At 36.3% G+C, this 9,290-nt stretch overlaps 1 protein-coding gene across 1 annotated transcript in view; it reads right to left on the bottom strand.

Annotated features, from left to right (window-relative positions):
• Positions 1-466: 466 nt before the first annotated feature.
• Positions 467-9,290, bottom strand: part of IQCH (IQ motif containing H) — a 227,253-nt gene continuing 218,429 nt past the window's right edge. The window contains exons 20-21 of the mRNA XM_052646857.1: positions 5,713-5,821; positions 467-553 (exon numbers count right to left, since the gene is read on the bottom strand). Of these exons, the coding sequence (XP_052502817.1) occupies positions 467-553; positions 5,713-5,821 (196 nt within the window). The remainder of the gene's footprint in view (positions 554-5,712; positions 5,822-9,290) is intronic.

Below are 9,290 nucleotides of genomic sequence, written 5' to 3'. Positions count from 1 at the left end.
ATTTTGCCAAATAGCGAGGATTAAACCTTTATTCAATTTTTTACATGCAGAAGACAAATTGTTATTAGGAATAGGAAGAGAAAACTATAGAATTTTTTTTTTTAAAGCTTCATAATCCTGAAGTTTATAAAGAGATAGATGCAGAAGTGATATTAGTAAGACTTGTAACTTTCTTGATAGCTTATTTCTTCCTGTGTTTGGGAAGAGGAAGAGATTGATTGAAATGATAACACAAATAGGTTTTGGTTTAATAAGTAAAATAAGATTACTTAATAAACAATTTTTAAAGAAAGCATTACATTATAATCTATTCTGTTACCCTTCCTAGCAAACAAAGCAAACTAAATTTCCCTTCCTTTTATTCCTAACAGAAAAATGAATGTTGCCCATTTTTTGGCTTCAGATTGGAATCCAAAATCAGTAAAGTGTTCCAGGATCATTCATTTATCAGGTTTAGAGAGGGTTTTTAATGTTTGGACTGTAGGTTTTCTTCAAATCTCAACTTGTTTTCCTCTGTTACTCCTAGAATGGCTTCAAGGTCATCAATGGCAGTCTGTAAATGAACAGTGAAAATAATATTTGTTACTTAAAGACCTCTTACAAGTCTTCCATCCAGTCCCTCAAGCATTTGCTCCTTTTTAAAGTTAAGTATGGTTTAGATCAGTTCTGCTCAAAATGTGTTCCACTAACAAGCAGCCATCTATTAATTGTTGGTTTTCAGTCTTTAACGAAATGGGTTAAAAACTGAGAGGAAGAACTTGGAAACCTTTATAGAGATTTTTGTGTCTATTAAATATAATGAAAAAATGGGCTTCTGTTTAATATGACTTTGATTTTTCTCATTTTATTTTTCTAGTAATTCATTTTTGTTGTATTTCACATATGTACTGATGGATAATAGATCAGAAAAAATACAACAAACAGGTCCTTCAATGCAGTTAATTTGAGATGCCCTGGTCTGCTGCTGCTGCTGCTGCTGGTAAGTCACTTCAGCTGTGTCTGACTCTGTGAGACCCCATAGATGGCAGCCCACCAGGCTCCGCCATCCCTGGGATTCCCACTGGAGTGGGATGCTGTGGTCTAGTCACCCTAAAATGAGGACTAGTCGGCTGATGGGAGCATTTATTTCCATTGTCTTGGGGGAGGAAAAGTGGCACATTTCCATGCATTTTATTAAGTTTTTTTTTTTTTTTAGGTAAAATTCACATATCATAAAATCCACCCTTTTAAAGTGTATAATTCAGTGGGTTTTAGTATATTCATAAGAGCCCATTACTCTGTGTTATTCCAGAACACTTTGATCACCTGAGCAGAAATTCTATACCCATTATCTGCCATTCCTCATTTTCTACCTCTCCTACCTCCTGGTAACCTCTAATCTATTTTCTATCTCTGTAGAATTGCCTACTCTGGACATTTCATGTAAATGAATCATATAATATGTGCCCTTTGTGTCTTAGCATAATGTTTTCAAGGTTCATCCATTTTGTAGCATGGATCAGAACTTAATTTCTTTTTTATGGCTGAATAATATTTCATTGTATCTGTTATCTATTTTTACTTTGGTTGTTTGCACTTTAGGTTTTATACCTAAGAAACCATTGCTAACCACAGATCATGAAGATTTATACTTAGTATTCCAATGTATGAAATATTATTCATTTAATATGATATAATGGAATTCACCCATTTATCTGTTGATGGCTATTTGGGTTGTTTCTACCTTTTGGCTCTTATGAATAATGTTTCTATGAATACTAATATATGTTTTCATATGAGCATATATTTTCAGTACTCTTGGGTATAAAACTAGGTGTGGAATTGCTGAATCATATGGTAATTTTGTTTAACATTTTGAGGAAATATGAAACTACATGGCAATGACACCATTTTATATTCCTATCAGCAATGTATGAGGGTTCCAGTTTCTCTGTATCCTTGTCAGTGTTTGTTATTATGTCTTTTTGATTGTAGCCATCTTAAGTGTGTAATGGAATCTTATGGTTTTGATTTGCATTTCCCTATAACTAATAATGTTGAGTGTTTCTTCATGTTTTTACTGTGTATTTGTATATCTTCTTTGACAACAATCTATTCAAGTCCTTTGCTCACTTTTTAATTGGATTATTTGTTTTTCTGTTGTTGAATTGTAAGAGTGCTTTATATACTGTGGACACTAGAGACATCATATATATGATTTGGAAATAATTTCACCAATTCTGTAAGTTGTCTTTTCACTTTTGTAAGCATCCTTTGGTGTACATAGAAGTTGTCAATGTTGATGGAATCCAACTTAGTATTTTTATGTTGCTTGATTGAAGTTAATGTATCATATCTAAGAAGCCATTGCTAACCACAAGGTCTTGAAGATTTATACCTGTTTTCCTCCAAGAATTTAATACTTTTAACTCTTACACGTATGTCTTTAATCCAGTTTTACTTAACTTTTGTATTTGCTATGGAGTTGAGAGGTACAACTTCATTCATTTGCATGTGGATATCCATTTGTCCCAGCACTATTTATCAAAAAGACTATTCTTTTTTCATTGAATGGGCTTGGCGCTTGTTGAAAGTCAATTGACTGTAAAAGTGAAGGTTTGTTTTTGGACTCTCAATTCTATTCCATTCATCTATACATCTATTCTTATGACAGTACCACATATTCCTGATTACTGTAGCTTTGTAGTAAGTTTTTAAAATTGAGAGGCCCTCTAACTTTGTTCTTTTTTCCCAAGATTATTTTGACTATTTTGGATCTCTCAAATTTCCAAATGAATTTTAGGATTATCTTGTCAATTTCTGCAATAAAGCCAGCTAGGATTTTGATAGGAATTGCAATGAATATGTGAGTCAATTTGGAGGGTACTGCCATTTTAGCAATGTTAAGTTTTCTGTTCCATAAACATAGAATGTCTTACCACTTATTTAGGTCTCCTTTCTTTTATGCTGTTTTGTAGTTTTCAGCAGATAGGTCTTGTACTCATTCTGCCAAACTTATTTGTAAATATTTTATTCTTTTTTATTTAAAATTAGTTTTAGATTGTTCATTGCTGATGTATGGAGATACAACTGATATTTATATTGATATATAGCTATTGGGTCTTACAAACTTGCTGAATTTATCAGTTCCAACAGATTATTTCTGAGTTCTTTAGGATTTCTATATACAAGATCATGTCATCTGTGAATAAAAATAGTTCATTTCTTTCCAAACTTGGTGCCTTTTATTTCTTTTCCTTGCCTAACTGTCCAGGCTAGAACCTCCTATAATGATGAATAGAAGTGGCGGGAGCAGACATCCTTGTCTTGTTCCTGATCTTGGGGGGAAAGCTTTCAGTCTTGCACCATTAACTATGATGTTAGCTGTGAGTTTTTCCCAGATGCCCTTATCAGGTTGAAGAAGTTACTTTTTAGTCCTAGTTTGTTTGAGTGTTTTGTTTAATCAAGAAAGGGTGTTAAATTTTGTTAAATGCTTTTTCTGCATCATCTTTCATTTTTATTTGGCCTTTACTTTGCTGGTAAATCCTTGTTTACAAACTGAAAATACTTATCAGGCTGTCATTAGGATAGTAGACAAAAATATTACCAAAAATGAATCTATTACATTTTTTAAGTTTTTAAGTTATTCCTATTTTATTGAGATTTAAAGTTTTTACCTTCGGACCTTCTAGCAAGGGTTAAAAAAAAAGTCAAGATAACAATAATTCACATGAGATGCAGAAACCATGAGATATTTAAAAGCTACTTAAGAATATCTGACTTTTGATGATTTTTAAAGTCAGACAAAGGGCAGAGAGAAAAGGCCTTATTTTGTCCATAGCAGTTGGCTCTGCCAACCTCAAGTCCAAGGTTGGAGTCTACTAAGTCTGCATGGTTTGGGGGATAAACCGTGTGCCTTAGTCTGCCCAGGCTGCTATAACAAAACACTGTAGATGGGGTGGCTTAAACAACAAAAATTTATTTCTCACATTTCTGGAGGCTGGGAAGTTTGAGAGCAAGGTGCTGGCTCTTTCTGTTCCTGGTGAGAGCTCTCTTTCTGGTTTGCAGACAGCCATCTTTTTGCTGTGTTTCCATTTAGTGGGGAGACAGAGGCAGAGAAAGACAGAGAGAAAGAAAGAGTGCAAGGTCTCTAGTCTCTTATAAGGGCACTAATCCCATCATGAGGAACCCACCATTATGACTTCATTTAAACATACTTACTTCCCAAGGTCACCTTCTTCATATATTATCATACTGCGGATGAAGAGTTCAACACGTGAACTTTGGGAGAACATAGTTCAGTCCACAGCACCATCTGATCCTGACTATTAGCTGTATTTGGACAGACTAAACTAATCACGTGCATATAGGCTCAGAATTTTGCACATCATGGTAACAGATGAAATGAGGCTAGCTGGCAGGAACTTAGAATATAAATGATGAGTACAGATCCTTTAGAAAGACCAGTGAAAGTTGATGCAACACATAAAATCACTCTGAAGAGCAAAGCATTACTATCATTATTACTGTTACAGAGGGACTCTTGAGAGTCCCTTGGACTACAAAGAGATCAAACCAGTCAATCCTAAAGGAAATCAGTCCTGAACAGTCATTGGAAGGACTGATGCTGAAACTGAAGCTCCAATACTTTGGCCACCTGATGTGAAGAACTGACTCCATAGAAAAGACCTGATGCTGGGAAAGACTGAAGGCGGGAGGAGAAGGGGACGACAGAGGATCAGCTGGTTGGGTGGCATCACCGACTTGATGGACGTGAGTTTGAGCAAGCTCCGGGAGTTGGTGAAGGACAGAGAAGCCTGGCGTGCTGCAGTCCATGGGGTCGCAGAGTCAGAAATGACTGAGTGACTCAACTGGCTGAGCGGGACTGGGCCCTAGCTCAAGGAAAAATAATCTTCAAAATTTTTATTTTTATCAAGCTTTTGTTGGGCTTTCCATTTAAGAGAAAAATCACATGTGGTTTCTGATTGAATTCCTTGAGTTACTTGACCCATTCAAACAAGATGAAGGCTGACTGCGAACCAGATGCACACTCCAGTAAGCAATATCAAGTGTTCGTCTCTGTTTAGCTGATATTTAAAGAATTTTGGAATCTTGCTCTCATTTTCTAGAGTTTAGAGACTTCTAGTCAATTATACATGACTGGATTTTCTGAAGCAACATCCTTAGGTGATGTTTGGAAGCTTCAAAATGTTATGATGTCCCACTTCAGCAAAATGGGGTGGAGCAGATGGCTTACAAATATACTGAGGTTTTCTTCTGTTTCTCCCTATACACGTTGTCCTTCCTGGGATTGCAGAACTTTTCTGGCTCTAGAAACTTAGACTTCCCAGGAATCCTTAGCCAGATATCATATTATCTGAAATATAGGTAGATTATAGTCAGGATTTTTGGTTGTGACAGTCTCTGTTTTGGCTCCATTGTGGTACTTCAATGTCACCTTCAACATCAGAAAGCCCTATTGTCTTGTAAGCTTAGATTTGGAAATGGCAGCAAGTTAAAACAAGTCTACTATATTTAAAGAAAAAGTTTCAAACTATTAAATTTAACTAACAGGTTCAGTGGGAACCTTACAATATTGACCCTACATGCTGTAAAATATGTACCGCTTACAATGAAAAAAAAATGGTTTAGCACTTGTTTACAATACAGCATGAGGTATTTTCAGCCCTTGTATAGAAATTAACCAGGATCGTTAGTTAATTAACACCTCACCTTAAAATTGGTCTCGCCTTGCATATTAGGTGCTGATATTTCTTGATGGATGATGAAGAGATTGCGAGCAAAGGTCATGAGGACCCCCTGGAGATCCTCACCGATTGTTCTGTTAATGATATCCAAACAAATGAGTTTACCAACGATTCCCCTCACATGCTTAAAAACAATCACCCTCTCATTTGTGCCTGTCTGGTGATGGAATTTAATGAGTATTTTCAATCTCACAAGGTGGCAATCTTCAGGGAGATATGAAAGATGAGGCTCCATTTTAACTTGTCAACAAAAAGGATTTGTGTAATAAATATTTTTTTATTAATCAACATAGCAGAATGTAGGAATAGGTTCAGTCATTCCTAGCAAAAGGCTACCACTGAGCTAGGACACTAGTATTAGCTCATTTTAAAAATTGTTAGTTTAAGAGAATTGTTTCTGAGTGTAATTCATGCTTAACAATTTACTTGCCTACAGAGACATTGGCACCACAGTATTTTGAAGACTTTCATCTAGGGTTTATTTTCTGTTTCATGTATACAAGTGATTCCTGCCACTTATGAATGCATCCCATCTATGTGCAGAGGAGAATGTGCCCCATTCATGAATAGCTGTCTGTATAAAGCTGAACACACATTTAAGGAAGATTTCAGAGAACTTGAAAACCATCTTGCAGAACTAAATTATGGTCAGTGAACATTCCCAAACCACTAGATCATTGTAAATTTTAACCTTGAAACAAAACTCCAGGGTATTTTTCTAGCAATTATTCAAACTTTTTTTTAATCAAAGGAAAAAATAGATTAAAGGAATGGATTAATTTTTAAAAATTGTTCTGTCCTGAGGGGATGAACCTAAAGAGCTAATGCCTCTTAAGGCAGCTGCAAATAACTTTGGGATTACTTCTTTGCCAGTTGTTATCTGTAAAATAAGTCACCTTAGATTCAGGCTTAGACCCTTTTGGAATGGCTTCCTTACAGCCTGATTGGGCTTTCCTTGGATCAGGTTGGGGGAGTAGAAATCTTCCCAGTTCCAAGACAGGAAACCAGAGCTCTATGCCCTGCTACTGATTTTGTGACTTTGGGGAAGTTACTTGAGCTCTCTGGGTCTTCATTTCTTTTCTCTGAAATGAAGGAAGTGGACTAGCCAAGTACTTGCAAACTTCTTGAGTTACATTCCCTAAATCCAAGGACCACCTACTCCTACCCCTTATAGCTACTGAACATTGGTATCTTTTCTTTTAATAGAAAAAACAATAGCCAAAGGCAAATTGTTGTTGTTGTTCAGTCACTAAGTTGTGTTGGACTCTTTGCTACCCCATGGACTGCAGCATGCCAGGCTTCTCTGTCCTCCACTATATCCCAGAATTTGCTCAAATTCATGTCCATAGAGTTGGTGACGCCATCTAACCATCTCATCCTCTGCTGTCACATTCTCCTTTTGCCTTCAGTCTTTCCCAGCGTCAGGGTCTTTTCCAATGAGTCAGATGTTTTTCAATGAGTTGGCTCTTCGCATTAGGTGGCCAAAGTATTGGAGCTTCAGCTTCAGCTTCAGTCCTTCTAATGAATATTCAGAGTTGATTTCCTTTATGATTGACTGGTTTGATCTCCTTGCTGTCCAAGGGACTCTCAAGAGTCTTCTCCAGATCACAGTTCGAAAGCATCAATTCTTCTGTGCTCAGCGTTCTTAATGGTCCAACTCTCATATCCATACTGGAGTACTGGGAAAACAATAGCTTTGATTATATGACCTTTGTTGGCAAAGCAATGTCTCTGCTTTTTAATATGCTGTCTAGTTTTGTCATAACATTCCTTCCAAGGAGCAAGGAGATGGTTTATGTATCTTTTAATTTCATGGCTGCAGTCACTGTCCACAGTGATTTTGGAGCCCAAGAAAGTAAAATCTGCCTCACCCACAGTAGTAGATATAACGGTCATCTAAATGAATTAATCCATTCTCGTCCATTTTATTTATTTTCCATTTTTTTAGAACTAATTTTTTTAAATTTTTAATTGTAGGATAATTACTTCACAAAATTGTGATGATTTTTGCCATACATCAACATGAATTGGCCATAGGTATACATATGTCCCCTCCCTCTTATACCCCTCTCCTGCCTCTCTCCCCCTCTCACCTTTTAGGTTGTCACATAGCACTGGCTCTGGGCTCCCTGCATCATACATCAAACTCCCACCGGCTACATATTTTACATATGGTAATATGTATGTTTCCATGCTATTCTCTCAAATCATTCCACCCTCTCCTTCCCCCACTGTGTCTGAAAGTCTGTTTTTTATGTCTGTGTCCCCTTTGCTGCCCTGCACATATGATCATCAGTAACATCTTTCTAGATTCCATATATATGCATTAATATACAATATTTGTCTTTCTCTTTCTGACTTACTTCGCTCTGTATAATAGGCTCTAGGTTCATCCTCCTCATTAGAACAGACTCAAATGCATTCCTTTTTATAGCTGAGTAATATTCCATTGTGTATATGTACCACAACTTCCTTAGCCATTCATCTGTCTATCCCATCCATTTTAATTCACTGATTCCTGAGATGTTGGTGTTCAATCTTGCCATCTCCTGCTTGACCACGTCCAGTTTACCTTGATTCATGGACCTAACATTCCAGGTTCCTATGCAGTATTGTTCTTTAACAGCATCGACTTTACTTTCACCACTAGACTCATCCACAACTGAGTGTCGTTCCTGGTTTCGCCCCATTGCTTCATTCTTTCTGGAGCTATTAGTAATTGCTCTCTGCTCTTTCCCAGTAGTATACTGAACACCTTCCAACCTGGGGGCTCATCTTCAGGTGCCAAATCTTTTTGCCTTTTCATACTGTTTATGTGGTTTTCCAGGCAAGAATACTGGGGTGGGTTGCCATTTCCTCCTCCAGTGGATCATGTTTTGTCAGAACTCTTCACTATGACCTGTCCATCCTGGATGGCCCTTCACCATGACAAAGCTGTGATCCATGAAGGGGAAAGACAACTTTAGAGTCATTAATTTTTTTTTCATTTTTTTCTTTTTAAAATTATGAAAATATGATAACACATTTACAGTAGACTTGGAAAACACAGAACAAAGTTACATATAGTTCTACTATATTTTACAATTTTTTAAGTAGATAAATTAAGATTTTTAGTAGGAGTTTCAATATCAAACTCTCAAAAACTAATAGAATGAACAGACAGAAAAGTAGAAGGATATAGTAGACCTGAATAGCACTATGAACCAATTCAACATAATTAAGATATATACAACTTTCATACGATAGCATGATACAAATTCTATTCAAGTTCCCATAGACTACACACCAGGAGACAGTGGAACATGTCCAGGGACATAAAAAAAGGTGCAAAAAATTTCATAGTCTAAAGATATTGAAATGGTACAGAGTCTGTTCTATTATCACTGTGGAATTATGTTATAAATCATTATCAAAAGATATTTGAAAATAGTCCACATATTTTCAAGTGCAATGTGACAATTACCAAGAGAGATTTTGAGAGTAATTAATTTTTTAACAGTGATTTGTATTTTATTGCCACAAGGTCAGTATGTATTGGACCCC

Source organism: Budorcas taxicolor, chromosome 10 (genome assembly GCF_023091745.1).
Source record: "Budorcas taxicolor isolate Tak-1 chromosome 10, Takin1.1, whole genome shotgun sequence".
Taxonomy (NCBI): Eukaryota; Metazoa; Chordata; class Mammalia; order Artiodactyla; family Bovidae; genus Budorcas; species Budorcas taxicolor.
This window is presented reverse-complemented; position numbering and strand designations above follow the sequence as displayed.